This window comes from Schistocerca nitens, chromosome 2 (assembly GCF_023898315.1).
Source record: "Schistocerca nitens isolate TAMUIC-IGC-003100 chromosome 2, iqSchNite1.1, whole genome shotgun sequence".
In the NCBI taxonomy this organism is placed as follows: domain Eukaryota; kingdom Metazoa; phylum Arthropoda; class Insecta; order Orthoptera; family Acrididae; genus Schistocerca; species Schistocerca nitens.
The window spans coordinates 448,377,730-448,398,694 of NC_064615.1; the positions used below are offsets into that span (position 1 = coordinate 448,377,730).

Consider the following 20,965-nt stretch of genomic DNA (forward strand, 5'->3'; position numbering starts at 1 on the left):
AAAAACAGAAGATTATCAAAGGTGTTGTGGGCATGTGGAGGGATTTCAACTCATAACCAGCTATAAATAGTGGCGCGAGATCAATTACAGTTCAGTCTGGCTGGAGTCAAGGCAGACTCTTGCCTGCCTGCCTCTGTCTTGTGCCAGAATGGCTGTCAGGAGCTTGCTGTGTGTCCTCCTCCACTTGATATTCTTGACAACTTCAGTACAATCTGAACCCACCTAGTCTCTCATTTTGTTCTGTGGCTTCTAATTAGTGCAGCATGAGTCTTACAGTGGAGCCAATCTGCAACATTTGGCCCACCATAGTGAGCACAGGACATGTATTGGCTGGTTGCATCTTGTCCTTGTGCTGTACTGTCATGATTTTTAGTGGCTTGGAGACATATTGCTTGATTGCAGCAATATTTTGCTGCTACCCCTCTTATTGATTCTTAGAGAATGGGGGCTTTGAGCCAAGTTCCACCAGGAGGAGCTCCATCTTCATTTGAAAGCCCAGGATATTATTCAGCTTGTAGACTTTCTCTGTACCAGTCTTCCACTGGCTGCATACTCCTTTATCTACAGGCAAGATAAAGAGTGTCAGTCTCTTCTTACTAGTCTGATTATGCATCTTTACTGTCACAATTTTGAAGCCTTCATGTAACACCCCTGCTCAAACTGTCCCTTCAGTGTAAAGCCAGGGTAGCCCCTGGGGTACAGGTGTTCTCTACTTTAGCTGCAGTTTCTCAAGCACTGAGGTAGCCTTATAATTGTAACAGTTATTAGCCTTTATCTCTTGTTAAGTGACATTATATGGAGACTTGATACTGAACTCTAATGATAAACAGCCCATGACCTCATGCTTCTATTCTTGCTCTGGATTTACATATGAGGAACATTCAAATGCACTTTGTAGCTGTTCTGCTCTGTGGCTCTTAGATTATTTGTTACTTGCAGCATTTGATCATTATAGATGTATGTATACTGAGGTGGCAAAAGTCATGGGATACCTCCTAATATCATGAAAGGCCTCCTTTTGCCTGGCATAGTGCAGCAGCTTGACACAGCATGGATGCAGCAAGTCATTGGAAGTCCCCTGCAGAAATATTGAGCCATGCTGCCTCTATAGCCATCCACAATTGTGGAATTGTTGCTGGTGCACAAACTAACCTGCAGTTATGTACCATAAATGGTCAATGGGATTCACGTCCAGAATGTTCTTCAAACTAATCGCAAACAATTTTGGCCCAGTAACATGGTACATAGTCATCCATAAACATTCCATCATTGTTTGGGAATGAGAAGTCCATGAATGGCTGCAAATGATCTCCAGGTAGTTGAACATAACCATTTCCAGTCAATGGTCGGTTCTGTTGGACCAGAGGACCCAGTCTGTTCCATGTAAACATAGTCCACACCATTATGGAGCCACCACCAGTTTGCACAGTGCCTTGTTGACAACTTGGGTCCACAGCTTCATGGAGTCATCACCACACTCACACCCTACCAGTAACTCTTACCATCTGAAACTGGAAATTAGGCGACCAGGTAACAGATTTGCAGTCATGTAGGGTCCAACCAATATAGTCATTTGCTGCCATAGCCCATTAATGCCAAATTTCACTGTACTGTCATAATGGATACATTCATCATACATCCCACATTGATTTCTGCAGTTAAATCACAGTGTTGTTTGTATGTTAGCACTGACAACTCTATGCAGATGCCACTGCTCTTAGTCATTAAGTGAAAGATATCAACCACTGTGTTATGCATTGTGAGAGGTAATGCCTGAAATTTGATACTCTCAGCATGCTGTGGGTTTCAGAATATTGGATTCCCTAACAATTTCTAAAATGGAATATCCCATGCATCTAGCTCTAATTACCATTCCACATTCAGACTGTTAATTCCTGTCATACGGTAACAGTCTTATCAGAAGTCTTTTCACATGACTCACCTGAGTACAGATGACAGCTCCACCAATGCACTGTTGTTTTATACCTTGTATACACGATACTAGTGCCATTTTTATATGTGCATATTGCTATCCCAAGACTTTTCTCAACTCAGTGCATTTCTACTTTATTGTTGACCTAGTCAAAGTTCTCCTCAGCACAACTGTCCAATCGCCTGCAATGTTTTGTTGCTTGTAAATCAACCAAGAGTCAGTTGCTATATTATTTAGTCATTCGGTCAATTTGGTGAGCAGCTTTGTCAAGGACCTTTTCACTTCTTTCATCTTCTTTTTATGTCCAGGGTATATATTCTTGTCTGTATTGGGAGCGTATTATGACAGTAGATTTTCAATGTTTAACAGCAAACAAAAGAATTTTGTTGAGACTGTATCACACATGTCCATCTGCTCTCTTCTGCCCAATGATCCCTTGCTGCTGTTGTGATGACTACTAACTTTTTTAAAATCTTTTTTCTGTCTCTGTGGTTTTCAGTGATCCTACACCACATCTGGATGCTGATGTAATGGTCAAGTGGACACCATATAGCCTGACAAACCCATGTTACCTGAATATTGACAAGGATCTCACCATAAGGCAGAATCTTAACAAAGAACGCATTGAGTTTTGGGATGGTCTATACAATTGGAGTACAGCAGCATCAAAACAGTGAAATTATTACAACACATAAGGGCACATCAAATGTGATGTTCATGGACTGTCAGAATGCACATATCATTTAATTTTTATGTAAATGTGAAAAAATAAACTTGATGTATTAATCAGTAAAATATACTCACAGAGAATAACACACTTTCATGATGTAGTAAGGTAGATGACAGCTGAAAGTTACTTTTATGTTTTGCATGTAGGCCTTCATGCTTCTTATAGTAGAAACAGTGGAATTCCATTTTCTGTAGCAGCTTAGTAATAGTGAAATACAAGAGAGAAGCTCAGTGAGCAAAGATTTTGCAAGAACAAAATGTTAAATTAGTCATATGGGGAAAGATCAGTCTGGTATTAAAAACAATAATTAATAAATAGGAGAAAGTTTTGGTGAAGATGGAAAGAGCCACATATCACTGTGTTCTGCATAGAAGCTGAAAGTAAGATATTAAAGAAAATTGTCATCATCTTTGTAGAAAACTTAAATAACAATGTAGTGGTAGTAATTGTTGCCATAAATTAATTTCAAATAGATGCAGTTGGCTAGAATCACTTTCTAAGTAAATGTGATATCATTTGCTCTAGAGAACTCTTAACAACCATCCATTTCTTTCCCTTTACTGTTTAATGAAAGTTGCAAAAATGTGTGCATACGTATGCTAGTGGGAAAGGTCACTCTTCCTGGTTGTGTCAAAACAAGGCTCTCTTTTGTGTGGATATGGAATTACCAGCATATATTGCTGATTGGAAGCTTGAGTTTCCAGTTGGGTGGGAGGACTGAAATTCCACAGAACTTTAAACACATTCAGATGTGTCACGACATTCCTGAGTTCCTCCTCTACATGTGTTGAAGAAGGGTTGTCCTTGTCCCTTGTGTACTGGTTTTGTTATCCCATATGAGCCAATGCTGGTTGGTGAACTGGCTCTGCATTTTAGTCTTCAGGTAAGCATTATTATCCTGGCTCCTGTGATTGTTAAATTCTCATTGTGTTCTCGCCATATATCCACTGGCACAGTGTACTGGTCTGAACTGAGAGCCCTTGGTCCTATTAACAAGGTCATCATTAATAATTATTTGTGTGTTTCCATTATTATCCTCTCCCACTAACCATTTTTTTTTGTCTTGTTGCAAATACTTTATAGCATAAAAGGGTTACACAGTAAACGGGAACAGGTGTGTTGTCATAAGCAACACTGGTGCAGTTTTCGAGAATGTTCTGAGCACGTTTGCTGGAAAATACTTATTTGTCATAAATGTTTTACTGTCAGTCCCCACAATATACATTCAAAAGATCAGGTCAGCAACACGCTTGTGGTACCTAATTGAGGCAAAAATCAAAGGCACAGAAATCAACAGTTAAACAGCTAACCTCATGTGGCATTGGCACTTAGGCTGACTGAGAGAGAATGTACCCATCGGAGGCATATACAGTGCTACCTGTGGCAAGTGTGACCTCTTCAGAATGGTGCATGTATTGAACTGTTCTAATGTGCCCTCAGAAATAGAAATGCCAGGTTGGAATACCAGCTATACACCTAATAAGTGTAGTTTTTTGTGTCCTCTGTTGAGTTAAGTGTGTCTCTCATCTTTCTTGTGGATAGAAGACTGTTTTGTTGTTACATTTTCCAATCCCTCTTGCAATTTTGGCTGAGGGTTTCTCTAAGTAAGGAAGAAACTCAAACCACTTTTGCTCCCATTCATTCACTCATTCATTCATTAATTCATTCATGGTGTTCAGTAAATCCCATCATGAAGGCAAGCTTTCAAGGATGTGCAACAAGTCAAGTTATGCATTGGTAGCCACAAGCAGCTACTGAAAGCTAGCTCTGTGAAGTGTGAAGTATATTAACAACAAATCATGGATTATGCTAATACACTCATAATCATGAGAAATATTTATAAATTACTTTATGTATTAGGATAAAAAGCACCTACTTGTAAAAAAAACCACTGCTCATCTTCCTATACTACTCTGGTGCTGATTTTATCTAATATTTCAGATAAAGGATTTACATAATGTAATGCTGACAGCTTTCAGCTGTCTATGTACTGGCAAGATCAAGATATGTTTAAAATATTGTGATAAACTCTAGGAGTGGCTAATCAGATGTTCTTTTACTTTGATTCCTAATATCTGGGGATTTTCAGTTTCCTGCCTGATGACCATAGACTTCTGCAACAGAATATAAAATTATACTCTGACCCTAGCTAGGGATACACTGATATGCCAAAACACTATGGCCACTGCCCACCATGATGTTGGATGCCACCTGGTGGCATTGTGGGCACATTACGTGGTAACAAAAGTATGTAAGCAGAGGATAGAGGAAAGGGGGATCACCCTAATGAAGATATCAGCTGCAAATGTGGAAATCCATTGAGATAACGATTTTGACAGAGGGCAGTTTATTATTACACAGAGCCTCTGAAGGAGTGTCTCGAAAATGTTGAAGCTAGTCAAATGTTCACACGCTACTGTCGTAAGCATCTACGGAAAGAGGTAGGACAATGAAACTAACACTAGGATCTAAATGGTTGGATGTCCACGACTCTTCACAGAACATGGGGTTCAGAGGCTTGTCTGCTCTGTAAAGTAGGATAGATGGGAATCAGTGGCATCTCTGCTGAAAGAGCACAATGCTGGTGCACACACAAGTGTTTCAGAGCACACCATTCATCGTACATTGTTGAACATGGAGCTCTGCAGCAGATCACCCCCATGTGTTTGCATGTTTACCCAATGACACCATCAATTACTATTGCTGTGGCATGGGACCATCGGATTTCAACTATCAACCCCATGTGTTTGCATGTTTACCCAATGAAACCATCAATTACAATTGCAGTGGCGTGGGACCATTAGAATTCGACCATTGATCAATGGAAACGTGTCGGCACTTGGGGTCAGTCACAGCTTAGCTACAGTAGGTCACTGGTCATCATCAACGAAAACAGCAGCTCGAAACATGCAGCACACCATGGGCACAGGCTGATGGGTGTAGTATTATGCTATGGGACATATTCTCCTGTGATTGCATGAGACCTGTGACAGTAATCCAAGGCACATAGAGAGCTGCAAACCACTTGCACCCCTTCATGCTTGATGTCTTGCCTGATAACAATGTCATCTTTCAGCAGTATAATTGTCTGTGTATCAGAGCCAGAACCATGCTATAGTGCTTTGAGGAACATTACAGTGAACTCACATTGATATTTCAGTGACTGAATTCACCTAATGTAAATCCTACGGAATCTATCTGGGTCACTATCGGGCACTACCACTGTGCACGCAAATCAACAACCCCTTTTTTACACAAATTGCATGACATGTGCGTAGATATCTAATGCCACATACCTCCAAAAACCTACCAATGAACTGTTGGATCACTGATATGCAGAATGAGTTATGTATTTCATTCCAAAAACAGGCAGGCAAGCTATTAAGCATGTGGTTATAATGTTTTGGCTCATTAGTGTATATGGAAATTATTTTTACATCTAAAATTCTGGTTGTGAATTACACTGTTCATCCTAAATGCACTCTTCTTATCAATGAGAAATAACATTAGGAAATATATGTATTGGCATGAATGTGAATGTCGTGTGATTAGGGCCTCCCGTCGGGTGCAAGTCTTTCGATTTGACACCATTGCAGCGACTTGCGCATCGATGAGGATGAAATGATGATGGTTAGGACAACACAACACCCAGTCCCTGAGCAGAGAAAATCTCCAACCCAGCCAGGAATCGAACCCAGGCCCTTAGGATTGACATTCTCTCTCGCTGACTATTCAGCTACCGGGGCCGAACTGTATTGGCATATAAGTGTGAGAATCCCTAGGTCTCTGAAGATATTTGGTTACTAAATTTACACATTGTTATTACTGCATGCTTCTGTAGAATAAGTACTTTTTTGACCTTAGCTGTATTTTCCCAAAAGATTATACCATATGGCAGTAATGAGTGAAAGTGTGCTAGCAATTCTGTCTGAAGGTCAAGACAATGACAGAAATTTCTAAGCGTGAAGTAGGAAGAACTGAGTTTTGGGTTAACCGACCCTCGTGCTGATGCCTCCTCACTTTATACCTAGGAACTCTACACGTGGGGACACCATCCAGTTTGTGCCCATTAATTTCTGCTTGCAGTACCTGTACGTCATTTTGATTTGTATGGGACTGCATACACATCTTTATAAGATAGAGAGTTGAACTGTTTGCTGTGAGTCACTTGTAGGAAACAGTTTTTCTTTTGGCTATGTCTGGTACAGATGTCTAAGGATCCTTACCAGTATACTTTTGTAATCAGCAAAATGTTACCATTTTTGATGCATTCTGTTACATAGGTATGAACATGACTGAGACCAGGACTGAATTTTGCATGATGCCATATATAATGTTTCTCCAATTTGAATTTAGTCTTATTCCTGTATTGCTTGTTAATTTGACCCTCTGTTTTCAATGATTTGGATATGACCCCAACCATTCAAGGCAAATGCCTTTAACAGATTACCATTTTAGTTTCTCCAGTAGAACTTTATCATGTACACAATCAAAGGCCATGGAAAGTTCACAGAAAATGCTAACAGGTTAGCTTTTCTTGTTTAGTTCTATCAGAAATGACTTCATGAAATCATATATTGCTTTCTAAGTAGAGAAGCCTTTACAGACGGCAAACTCAACTGCTGTTAAAGAGGTTGTTCTCTGAAAGATGGTTCAATATTCTGTTGTTACCTTATGTCTCAAAAATGCCTTAGAACAGGGGAAGGAAGGTGGTCTATATTTTTCTACTGTGTGCTTCAGTTTGTCAGGAAATAAACTTCAGCTTGTCAACTGATTAAAAATTTAGCTCAAGGGAGGCTACTAACAAATCAGCACAACATTTTAGGTGAAATACCATCGTGGTTGGATGAATTACTTGCATATCAGTGATGTAACAGTTTTGTGACTGCAATTCAAATTGGTTTAGCAAACCTAGCAGTGAATCAACAGATATCCATCTAAGTAAATCTAATATACACTGAAGAGCCAAAGAAACTGGTACACCTGCCTTATATTGTATAGGGCCCCTTGAGTACACTGCAACATGGCTTGACATAGACTCGACTAATGTCTGAAGTAGTGCTGGAGGAAATTGATGCCATGAATGCTACAGGCCTGTCCATAAATCAGTAAGAGTACAAGAGAGAAATCTGATGTTTTGCTGGGTTCCTGATATTCGTGGTGCACTTGTGAAAGGGGCATACGGGAAAATCTCCACTTCATCGCTACCTCGGAGATCCTGTGTCCCATCACTCGTGCGCCGACTACAACAAAACGTTCAAACTCACTTAAATCTTGATAACCTGCCACTGCAGCAGCAGTAACTAATCTAACAATGTGCCAGACACTTGTTGACTTATATAGGCACTGCCAACCACAGCACCGTATTCTACCTGTTTACAACTCTGTATTGGAATATGCATGCCCATATCAGTTTCTTTGGCACTTCAGTGTATCTGCTTCCAATAGTTCATTTTGTCAATGTGTATTCACCTTCCTTTAGGAGGAATTCATTGAATTTAGAGCCAATAATTTGAATTCAATATTTTGTTGATGCTGCTACAGTCATCAGGGAATTTAATATCTTTTATCTTACCAAGTTCATCTGTTTGACACTTAATAATGCCTCTAACTTTGTTTGATTTGTTCAGCAATATTTAGAATTTTTTGTCCATAGTACATGGTTTTTGCCTTTTTGATGTCATGGTAAAGCATTTTGCAATACTGCAGTAGTGACCCTTAAATACCTGGTTAGAGCTTTCTATATCAACTTCCCAGTGCAAGATACTTTGATCCCATACATTAGCCTTTCTTTATCTTTGTTTCTATTGTAATTATTCCTCACACAGCTCTGCTTTGGTTGGCAGTATGTCTTCTTATCTTTGATACATGTATAATCTGGGCTTCATTGTTCTTGTTTGGCAGAAAAGTTTTTCATATGCTGCTACTCAACTAGGAACCTATCCTTATTACAGATGTTATATACCATATGGACCTGGAAAGCTAGCACTTCATACACTTGCGTCAACTGTTCACAATTCGTTACCTGCAACTACTGTTCTATCAAGGTCTTCTTCCTATAAACTGCCTAACATATCATCCAGTTACATCTTAAGTGTAATGTTTTGATGATTGCAGCGTATAAAATCCAGGAATTTGTCTAATATCGGTAATCCTTGTAGAATATCAGACTCCTAACTTAAAAGAGAATCAGCAAACTTAGTTTAAAGTTACTTTTTTACTGATCTCTAAAAGATGCTGTCATCAGGCATGGGACAAGTTAGTTGATATTCCTAACCAGTTGGAAGTCACTCTGAGTATTGTCAAGCAATTGGAAGCCGCTGCAAATGGGTGTATTGGAAGGGCTGCCAAGAGTCTTGTACCAGAAACCAAAGGTACCTAAAGTACTATTGTGTCCTGTGGAGGCTGTCTCCTCAACAGGAAGCACAGGATATATCACTACTCGTCCACTTGACTGTGAGCGGCATGTTAACAGGAGGTCTAGCCAGCATGTATGGGGCAGACAGGGATCATGGAGAGCTCAGGGTGTTGTCTTTCCAACAAAATGCAGAGAAGATTGACAAGGCCAGCCTTGCTCACTGAGTTTCAATGGTATTCACAATCTGCAGCTTTGTCCCCAGAATTGATTGTGGCCTGCCTGGTTCTGAGTTCAGTGGAAGGCTTATACTGATGCCATTCCTCTGTGGTCAGAGTGGTGGGTATTAAAGGTTACTCATGTTTCTATTCTGAATTTTTATAAAATGAAGCATTTTGTTTAAGTAAATGTATGTTTAGTTTGTACAGTACTCTTTTGTTAGAGTGACTCTTATCTACCACTTCACATTTGTGTTTGAAATACACTGTGAAACATGCAGTGGCCAAAACATGCAGTGTCAACAAAAATGAAGCATTCCTTGCAGTCCATCTATGGAAGTGGAACTCTGTTTCAATACTGCCTACAAACACAACAGAGAAATTGTGATTGTGCTGTAATGCCCACGGACTGTTTGAATTTGTAAACTTGTGGACAGTGTGTGAAAGGAGAAAAAGGACATTTACCCACAGTGCACAGTCCATAAAGAACAATTTATGTCAGTCTTTGAGAAAAGAGGAGTGCAAAGATCATGTAACCATCTTAGAAGCAGGTTAGGTAAGATGCCAGAGTACTCAGACATGACATTTCCAGCACCAGATCTAATCAATACATTACTAACTGTTCGTTTTAGCGTGACACAAAGCTTGGCATGTGACACACAAATTCTGGAAGTGGGTCACTGGCAAATATTGGTTCCACAGATACACCACATTGCTATGAAGAAAGACATCTAATTGGAACTAACAGTCTCACGTGATCCCTGATTGTTTTATGAGGTGGAGGGACATCATGGTAGTGCAATATACCCATTGACACTCTAGTGTCCATGTGTGCACATATCATGCTGAGACATGCATGTGTCATCTGACATGGGCACAACACTTCAACAATTGACACAGCTACCTCAGACTGGACAACCAATTGATGTCTGAGAGCAGTGTATGTAGCCACTGCCTCCTGCTGGCACATCATATTGGAAGAAAATGTTACGCTTTTGGTTGGAATCAAATTCACTCTAATGAAGATACATCACTTGCAGTAGGACACACCCAACAGAAAACAATAAGCGCTCGTCTTGCTTATTTTCCTTATAAATGTTGAGGGACTACACTCTAAAGAGTGCCACTGGAGAAATATGTGTTTCAGGGCACAGGTGCATATGTTTACGGGTGTCATGTTGTATCATAATATATTGCAGCACAGAGATAAAGAAATAGGTGTCAACAAAAAACTTTCAACATCGAATGCTTATGAATTCAAGTGGATAATGACACTCTAGGATATTTACCATTCCAACTTAACAGGAAGAATAGTTGAATTGGGAAAAAATAATGGGTGTCCCAGACAGGAAGAAATGGCAAAAGAAACAGCAGCTGCTGGTCCCATGATTGCAGCAGTTTTGGCAGCTCAGTCAGTGAAATCAAGATTAACAACTACCACCAAAACCAAAATAAGTACTGCATGGTTGCATTCATGACTCTTGAGGGACATGGAAGCAGGATGTGGATGGTGGTTAGGTGAATAACAACAGGATACACAGGTGTTCAAAGAAAATAACTTGACTTTATTGCCATAATTCTGCTGCTAAGGGTACAGAAGAATGAATTTATGGTGCCTGGAGGCTCCGATAGACAGTGTAATGGATCTGGGAGATGTGTTATTTTGTACCAGATTTGTCATACCAAATCTAATGAGGGAAGTTGTAATGTGTTCTCTTATATTTTTGTCATAATATTTATTTTAAATTGTAATTTGCTTTATTTTATGCTAATTTACTTATATTTTTGAGAGTGACAGCATATTGATTAATATTAGTAGATGTGATGAAGAATATCAAAGAGACTGGTTACAAGTGGAAGCTTGTGTGTTGTGTGAAATGTCTTTGACGCTGGACTCATCTTTGACCGTAGTCAGTCGGCAGTGAACTCTCGGTGTGTGTGTGACACTGGAACAATGTGCAGGTCGCTGTAATAATAATTTGCTAGTGAACAGGAAAAATGAATTATGTTACTACTTTTTTTATATAAACATCAAGAAGGAACCACATTCGAAGAAATGGTATTTGAAGCACCAAAAAATGAGGCAAACACATTGAACCAGGTCATTTCTGCAGCCGATGAAACTGCATTGTGGAATCATACTTTCACTAGACGACTGAAGCCAACACAAAAAGACAAATGTCGTCTTGTAAACATTTCACGGAAAAGGTACTGTCACGAAATATGCTAAATACAGTGTATAAAAAATAGTGAGCATATTTCAACAGACAATGGGCATGCTGCCCTAAAGGAGAGTAGAATGGTATGACAAGATTGGACAAGGGCTGGCTGAGAAGAGAGCAAGCAGTTGGAACCACAGCCTCCTCATCAGTCTTCCCTGTGTCCTCCAAATGACAGTCTTTTCCTTCTATTTAGCTGCAGATGTGCTTCAGATGAGGATACCTGCTTAAGTGATGCTCTTTGGAGGCATTACCCTGTCAGCAGTACCTACTGTCAGAGACTGTTCACATGAACTGAGCATGGGTAGGTGGCGATTTCCATTTATGAGGGTGGTTTGAAAAGTTCTCGGAATCACCACAAGAGATCAGCACTAATGCAATGACACTCTAGGATATTTACCATTCCCACTTAACAGGCAGAATAGTTGAATTGGGAAAAAATAATGGGTGTCCCAGACAGGAAGAAATGGCAAAAGAAACAATGGAATGACTAATGCAATGAGTTAGTCACATGATATTCATTGGACTGTTGCCTGTAAGCCTGTGCCACATCATTGCTCTTGAAAGAGAGCTGTGGTGGTGATGTGGCTCTGTTGTTGTTCCCATACAGTGATTTGCAAAGACAGAAAAAATCGAGATTCGGGCAGTGATTAAGTACTTCGTAAAGAAAGGTATGAAAGCAAAGGACATTCAGGCCGATTTTCAGAATACACTGGGGGACCCTGTTCCTTCATATTCAGCTGTTGCTAAGTGGATGAATGAATTTAAATTTGGTCAGGAGAGCTTAGATGGTGATCTGCGCAGTGGTCAGCCAAGATGTGTCACTACTCCAGAAATCATTGCAAAAGTGCACAAAATGGTCATGGAGGATTGCCGATTGAAATTGCTCATGCTTTCCAGATGTCATCTGAAAGGGTATATCACATTTTAGCTGAAGAATTAGAAATGAAAAAATTATCTGCCAGATGGGGCCCACGACTCTTGCCACTGGATCAAAAATGCATGAGAATAGACATATCGGAACAATGTTTGGCCCTTTTTAGGAGAAACGAATAAGATTTTTTGCACCAGTTTGTGACCACAGATGAAACGTGGGTGCACTACTATGCCCCAGAGTCAAAACAACAATCAAAGCAGTGGCATCAGTGTTCTGGGATGCGAAGGGGATTCTGTTTGTAGATTATCTCCCCACTAGGCAAACAATTATTGGTGAATACTATGCTAACCTCCTGGACAAATTTCAACAAAAGACACGAAAAAAGGTCAGGTTTAACAAGGAAGAAAGCCATCTTCCATCAAGACAATGCGCACCCACACACGTGCCGTCGCCATGACAAAATTACACTAACTAAGGTATGAATTGTTGCCACACCCACCTTATACACCTGATATGGCTCGGTCAGACTTCCATCTCTTCCCAAAACTGAAATTAATTATTATTTTTTTTTTTTTTTTTTTTTTTTTTTTTTTTTTTTTTTTTTTTGTGGGCAAAGATCACTTCAAACAAAGAAATGATAGCCGGAGTTAACAACTATTTTGCATGCCTGAAGGAAACTCATTTTTGAGATGGGATCAAGGCACTGGAACACTGTTGGAGAAAGTGCATTAATCTACAATGAGACTACATTAAAAAATAAAAAAAATTTACAGTGATGTAAATACTTTTTTTCTAGTCTGTTCAGAGAACTTTTCAAACTGCCCTCATATATCCAATGCTATGCTGATCCATACCCAACTACAGTTCTTTCCATGCTCTGCCTGTCCACCATGCACAGTTGCATACACACTATTCATTAAATCAAAAAATGAATGAGATGCCTATGTAACCAAGAAAGGTTTCACAGGCTTAATAAATCCCTATGTGGACCACATAAAAATTAAAAGCATTTGCATTGCAAGCAACATGTTAATGTTAGAAGCAGATTCTGGTGAAGGCTGTCAGAAAATCATTGAGAAAACTAAAAATGTTTAGGTACAAAAATTCAAACCTCTAAAAAGTACATGCACACTAATGACTACATGTGAGATGGTACGCAAAAGAAACTGAACTAATTTTTTGGTAGGAAGAGCTTTTGTAGTACTATCTTTTTTCACTAGGAGCACGTAGAAGGAACATTCCAGAGTCAGTAAGCCAATTGCCACCACTCAAGGTAAGGATTAGTTTTGGCAGAGTTTATGGTGACACTAGTTTTGTGTGATTGTCATTTTTGCAATGGCTGATTTTCATGAACAGTATGCCTTGGTGAAATTCTGCTTTTTGCTTCGAAAAAGTGGAACAGAAACTCTTGAAATGTTAAAAATGTCATACAAGGAAGAGGGAAAACATCCAACTATAGTGTTTGAGTGGTTTTCCTGTTTCAAAAATGGTGAACTGTCAGTTGATGACAATTTCTGTTGTGGTAGTTTGAAGACATTTGTGTTTGCAACAGGATTCAGTATCTGACTACAGACTCATTTCTCCTGGCTTCTAAGTTGGAGGCAGAGCACTTCATGTACACTTTGAAGACCGAAATGCAGTAGTCCATACCTACCTCTTCCAACAACGCATTGTTGACTTTTCTGGCTATGTACCGTGCAATACCAGTCAACAGGTGCAGTATGACAGAGTATTTGTATAGGCACCAACTGCGAAGTTTCCGGGACTTGTTGCACCCGAAGTTGCATGACTCAGACCATCGTAGCCTGCCACATTTCCCCCAGGGACTGCTGTTTAGGCTCAGTCTTATGGTCAGCAGCAGGTGTAGCTGCAGGCTGTCCTGATGGGCAACAAAGGTCAGCAGTTTGTGGTTGATGTCAGTCTCGAGCAACTGACCAATGCATATCATGTGCCATTGGTTCAGAACTGCCACAGCCTACCTGTCAGCTGGGCAGCAGAGTTGGTCGCGACATTATTTCAGTTGCTGGGATCTAACTTGCTGCAGTTGTGCTTCCCCATTGCTGTCCCCTCTGTATCCTTCAGTGCCCTTCCTTCCCCACGGGTTCAGGGCCCTGGCGAGGCCATTCCCACTTGTCGAGCCCTTGTCAGCTGATAGAATACCTTGTAATGGCAGTGTTAGCAGTGTTGTCATGCTTTTGCAGTTTCTAAATCTGCAATGGATGCAGATACTAATCCTGCAATGATACCCTGTCTGAGAAGACTACAGGTTCCAAAATGTTTGTATCAGAGCTTCCGAGATTACAGTGATAGGTGTATTGTGGAATGGCCACAATATCTAGTAAACTAGTGAGGCTAATAACTAGGGTTGTCCACAGGGATCTACACTCCTGGAAATGGAAAAAAGAACACATTGACACCGGTGTGTCAGACCCACCATACTTGCTCCGGACACTGCAAGAGGGCTGTACAAGCAATGATCACACGCACGGCACAGCGGACACACCAGGAACCGCAGTGTTGGCCGTCGAATGGCGCTAGCTGCGCAGCATTTGTGCACCGCCGCCGTCAGTGTCAGCCAGTTTGCCGTGGCATACGGAGCTCCATCGCAGTCTTTAACACTGGTAGCATGCCACGACAGCATGGACGTGAACCGTATGTGCAGTTGATGGACTTTGGGCGAGGGCGTATAGTGGGCATGCGGGAGGCCGGGTGGACGTACCGCCGAATTGCTCAACACATGGGGCGTGAGGTCTCCACAGTACATTGATGTTGTCGCCAGTGGTCGGCGGAAGGTGCACGTGCCCGTCGACCTGGGACCGGACCGCAGCGACGCACGGATGCACGCCAAGACCGTAGGATCCTACGCAGTGTCGTAGGGGACCGCACCGCCACTTCCCAGCAAATTAGGGACACTGTTGCTCCTGGGGTATCGGCGAGGACCATTAGCAACCATCTCCATGAAGCTGGGCTACGGTCCCACACACCGTTAGACCGTCTTCCGCTCACGCCCCAACATTGTGCAGCCCGCCTCCAGTGGTGTCGCGACAGGCGTGAATGGAGGGACGAATGGAGACGTGTCGTCTTCAGCGATGAGAGTCGCTTCTGCCTTGGTGCCAATGATGGTCGTATGCGTGTTTGGCGCCGTGCAGGTGAGCGCCACAATCAGGACTGCATACGACCGAGGCACACAGGGCCAACACCCGGCATCATGGTGTGGGGAGCGATCTCCTACACTGGCCGTACACCACTGGTGATCGTCGAGGGGACACTGAATAGTGCACGGTACATCCAAACCGTCATCGAACCCATCGTTCTACCATTCCTAGACCGGCAAGGGAACTTGCTGTTCCAACAGGACAATGCACGTCCACATGTATCCCGTGCCACCCAACGTGCTCTAGAAGGTGTAAGTCAACTACCCTGGCCAGCAAGATCTCCGGATCTGTCCCCCATTGAGCATGTTTGGGACTGGATGAAGCGTCGTCTCGCGCGGTCTGCACGTCCAGCACGAACGCTAGTCCAACTGAGGCGCCAGGTGGAAATGGCATGGCAAGCCGTTCCACAGGACTACATACAGCATCTCTACGATCGTCTCCATGGGAGAATAGCAGCCTGCATTGCTGCGAAAGGTGGATATACACTGTACTAGTGCCGACATTGTGCATGCTCTGTTGCCTGTGTCTATGTGCCTGTGGTTCTGTCAGTGTGATCATGTGATGTATCTGACCCCGGGAATGTGTCAATAAAGTTTCCCCTTCCTGGGACAATGAATTCACGGTGTTCTTATTTCAATTTCCAGGAGTGTATATGTAAACCAACTTTCTGAGATCTTAGCCTTGAGCCATTGCTAACAACGCTGAGCAAAACCACTCAACTGCCAGGAGTCATAGCCTGTGCCGGTCACATACTGTTGTGGTGGCAGATGACTCAAGAGTCAAGCTGCAAGGAAAAGTGTATGAAGTGCTTGCTCAAGACCAACAGTGATGCTCAGATAATAAATAAGGAATCAAAGAATTAAAACTACCTACCTGCTGCTCAGGCATAGCCTTTCCCATTTGAGGAATTCTATTCAGAGAATTGCGGGAGCTCCTATGCTCCATTGTGGGAGCATCAGCTACAGTATTACCATTTCACTTAATACAACATTTCAAGATCAAACTGCTGGAGATGCAAAGCCCATTTGGTCAACATTGAATGTTTCAATCTACACTGTTGTAAAAAGCTCAAAGATTTGTAGTCTGTGTAAGCTATTGTCTTGTGGTCCAGTAAATAACACGTTCAAATTTTTTAAACCCAGTTCAGTTTGTACTAAATAAAAAATTTGGACTCCCAACATACACAAATTTGAGTCTGTGCTCAAAAAGAGGTAATGCAAAATCAAGATGATAAAGTAACTTACTATTCACCAATTCTCTCTTTAAATGTTGTAAAGCTTCATCACATTCTACAGTCCAATTCAACACTACATTCTTCTTCAGTGCAATGCCAAAAAAAGGATGGTTGGTAGTATCTAAATAGGCCATGCATACCTTTAAGTTCTTTTTTCTTTTTAGCTGCTGGACAATCTGGAGTAGTCTTTAATCCTTCTGGTTCCAAATGTATGACCTTTTCATTAATTTTATGGCCCAAAAATGAAATTTTCCTTTTTACAATTTCAGATTTACTGAATTTTAATTTCATTCCCACCTCTGAAAATAGCTTTCAGCACCCCAACAAAAATTTTACAATGTTTAATCCAGTCCGAACTAGGAACCAAAATATCATCAACATGAACAGTTACCTTGTGAATCAACTTTTGACCCAGCTCAACACTACTTCTAAATCACTTTTGGTCAGATATTTTACCCTTAATATTTTTTGCTCTCTCATTTATCTCTGTTTGCACTTGCTCTTCTGCAGTCTTAGCTGTGTCAATACCAGTGGCTGAGTATCTCAGTGGTAAGTCTAATTTAGTATGTGTCTTAGTACTGAGTTTTTCCAAAAATATCATTACATACACTTATCCTTAAAATACAGGAGTAAATTTCCCATTGGCAAATCAATGTTCACATTCCACTAATGCAAGAACTCTCTACTTACAATCGCATCTATGTGTAGGTCAAGTATCACTAAAGATTTACAAACTATTTGCTGTCCTGATAATTCAACAGTTGTTAATATTTATCATTCGATGCTCATAGATGGATTTACAGTGGCATCCAAAATTCTTTTTTGTGGCACAAGCATAACTACAGTCCCATTAATACCCTTAACAGATTCAAAAACTACTTCTGATATTCCATTTCATTCACTCCCACTGTCCAGCAGCTATTTAACTGCTAATCCCTGGATATTAATCAATCTTGGGATGTCATATCTCACCACTAATTACTGTTGGTTGTGTCTCCTCCATGCTGTGAATTCTCATTCATTCTTTTTGTAGAAAAACTGTCGTCCTGCTCACCAAGTCTATTTCAGTTACAGTTTAATGACAAGTACTACAACTCTCTTTCCTACAACTTATTTCTTCACTATTTCCTAACTAGTCCTCAGTATTGCTTGTTTACATACAGCATTGATTCTCTTTTTGCTTATCATGTTGGCTTCAATGTCATAAACAAATTCAAATATTTCTTCTCTCTCTTCCTCTTCATTACTACTAAAGCCTACACTACTTTCATCAGCATTTGAACTACTTCTGGAACCACTACTACTGTCTCTTGTCACTACCTTCAAATGCTTGGCTGATACTATTTCAGCATATGGGAAGACATTTAAGTTGTTCTGTTTTCTACAGTTGTTTGTGTTTTTCATGGCATATTGATACCCTTGTTGATAATATTTCATACACTTAAGAGTTAAACACTCCCCTGTTTCATCTATTTGCTTTTCCATCTGATATATTTCTTCTAATTTAATAGAATCCTCTCTACTGAAAACAGTTCTGTTTATTAGTATACATGGTTTTGCTTCTCTGCCTGCTTCACTATCTCTATTTACTTGAACGTTCATCCATGTTGCTTTTTTCTTATACACTGATAGCTTTTTTATTTTTCTTGCCCAAGTGCAAGTCCACCTGATGCAAATTTCAGTTTTCTTACTTGCGTCTGTAGTTGTCATTCCCCATATTTCTATCACTGAAATTTCTCCTATCAGTTCTATTCCCATTAGGAGCATTTTCCATTTGTTTATTCCTAGGACCTCCATTATTTGTCCCTTAACCCGCCCTACTCACTCTATTTGCATGGTAATCCCCTAATTTTCAGTTCACACTCTCACTGGTGCCCATGCCCCCTAGGAGTTACTGCAGTAGGCCTTACCCACCACCATCCTCGCTGTCATAGCTGCTGCTGCTGCCTGCATTCTATCGAAAGTGTGCATCATGTTTTCTGGAACACCATGCCACCGTCAGCCATTGAGGTCAAGCAGTTAAGTTAATTCAAGAATAAAGTACTTATTAATAGTCCATTACTCTAACATACTATTAAAAGTGTAATCTAATGATAGGGATGATAAGAAAGTTAAGGTGAAACCTCAGAATTAGAAACTGAAATTAACAGGGATGGTTCCATCAAAGTAATAAAGCCAACATCTGATGGTAATTTGTCAAAAGTAGTATCAGATGTAAATTCCAACTTTTACTGCAAAGTCAGAACCATTTTCTTATGATGATGTAATTGAAGTTGAAGTCAAAAAAAGAAAAAGTAAATTAACAGAGTTATCAGATAGTGAAACTGAGTTCAATAATTCTGCCAACTCCTTTAAAACTGGTTGAAATGCCAAGTGGCAAGGTAGAGGCACCAAACTGGATGCAGTTACTGTTTTCTACTAGTATTACTAACAAAGAAAGCAGAGCAGCCTCTGGTAGCTCTTGTAATCTTACTGTGCAGCATGTTGCTTGAGCTGACACAACTTTTATTGGATGTCATCAGTTTTTACATTTTGATCCAGACAAACAAATTCACCCATTAGAGTTTTGGAATGACTTTGAGGATGGTCGGAAATTGAAAAAATTTCTTTTATAAGAAGTCATTTGTCAGGAGGTGCTTTGTGATGGTCAGCTGACATAATGATTAGATGCAAAACACTTTCTGAATTTAAAACTGCATTTCTTAATGAGTTTAGGTAACACAACAAACGAAACAATGTTTTGATAGAATTTTGGAGTGGTAAAAAGGTTACTCCATGTCTAGAATCTGTTAAAGAGCTCTCTAGAAAGTGGGTTTCATGGTTGTCACATCTGACAGAAAAGATGAAAAGGGAAATTATGATAAATCGGACTAGAACATAAGCTGCTTTGGTATTGGCAGAAAAAGAAAAACCATTCCCACACCTAGAGGTAATGTGGAAAGATTCATTGAGTATCTGGAGTGAGTGGAAAGAGAAGCTGCTGTTGAGGAGGAGGTGCAGAATAATAATAAGTCTTCCAACAGTCCTATAAACAACTGAAATAATGACAGTGGGAACATGAGAGTTAGAAGTACGGAAGTTCAGAATGCATGATGTACTTATCATGAGCTAGGTAGAAGAAGAGAAGGTAGACAGCCACTGCACTTTTCCAATAATTATTACAATGAAGGGAGAAACATAAATAATTTAACATTGAGACAAGACACAGAGCAAAATGCTACGCAGTCTCTTTCTGAATCGAATGAACACAGTAGATCACATGTGGGAAACTAAGTCCCATCTGAGAGGAAATGGGCATTCATCAGGCAGAAACAGTAACACAGCCAGTAACAAAAACACAGGCCACCGTCTGTCAGTGCATGCAAACCAATAACATGCATGATGAAATGGGAACAGACAGTAATAGTAATGTGCTGAGTTCAGCTCTCATTATACAGGGCGAGTCACTAACTATTGCCACCAAGAATAACTCCGAAAGCACAGGGGCCTCTTTTTTTGGGTCACTTCAGAGATATGAAGGTCAACTTTGTTTTTTTTAAATGGGATGCTGTAGCTTGGTACTTATTTTCTGATAGCGGCTATCAAGACTAATCTAATGATGTGTAACAGTAAGGTCTTTGAAGGTAACAAAGAACACAAAGGTGGCATGAACGTCCATTTACAGAAGGTGCTCGAAGTGATGACCATTGGTATCAATGCAGTGCTGCAATCTTCTTATCATGGATTGAGTGGTATTCCTTATCACTTCAGCACTTATCAAAGCACATGCTCTGACAAGTCTCTCTCGCATATCTTCAGGTGTAGTTAGAATGTCTTTATAAACAATGTCTTTTATGAATCCCCACAAGAAAAAATCCAGAGGCGTCACTTCTGATGAACGAGCCGGCCATGACATATCTCCTCTATATCCAATCCAACGGTTTGGGAATTGTCTGTAACTCATTTCTAACCATCAGCAGAAAATGTGCCGGACATCCATCATGTTGATAGCACATTCTGTTCCTTGTTCCTAAAGGTCTTTCTTCCAATAACAGACGTAATGTTTCTTGCAGGAATGTGGTGCACTTTCTACCATTAAGATTTCCTTCAATGAAATAGGGGCCTATAATTCTGTCTTTCAGAATCCCACACCATACATTCACTGAACACAGTTTTTGGTGAGCAACTTGCTGCAGCCAACATGCATTTTCAGTGACCCAATAGTGCATGTTATGCAAATTAACATTTCCATGGTTCGTGAATGT

At 40.5% G+C, this 20,965-nt stretch overlaps 2 protein-coding genes across 2 annotated transcripts in view; both read left to right on the plus strand.

Moving 5' to 3' along the window:
- Window positions 1-2,725, plus strand: part of LOC126236311 (esterase FE4-like) — a 128,625-nt gene extending 125,900 nt beyond the window's left edge. Inside the window, exon 12 of the mRNA XM_049945520.1 lies at window positions 2,433-2,725. Within this exon, the coding sequence (XP_049801477.1) occupies window positions 2,433-2,610 (178 nt within the window). The 3' untranslated portion in view covers window positions 2,611-2,725. The remainder of the gene's footprint in view (window positions 1-2,432) is intronic.
- The window catches only part of LOC126236312 (juvenile hormone esterase-like), a 557,639-nt gene that overhangs the window by 125,322 nt on the left and 411,352 nt on the right, over window positions 1-20,965 (plus strand). The gene's annotated exons all lie outside the window — the stretch shown is intronic.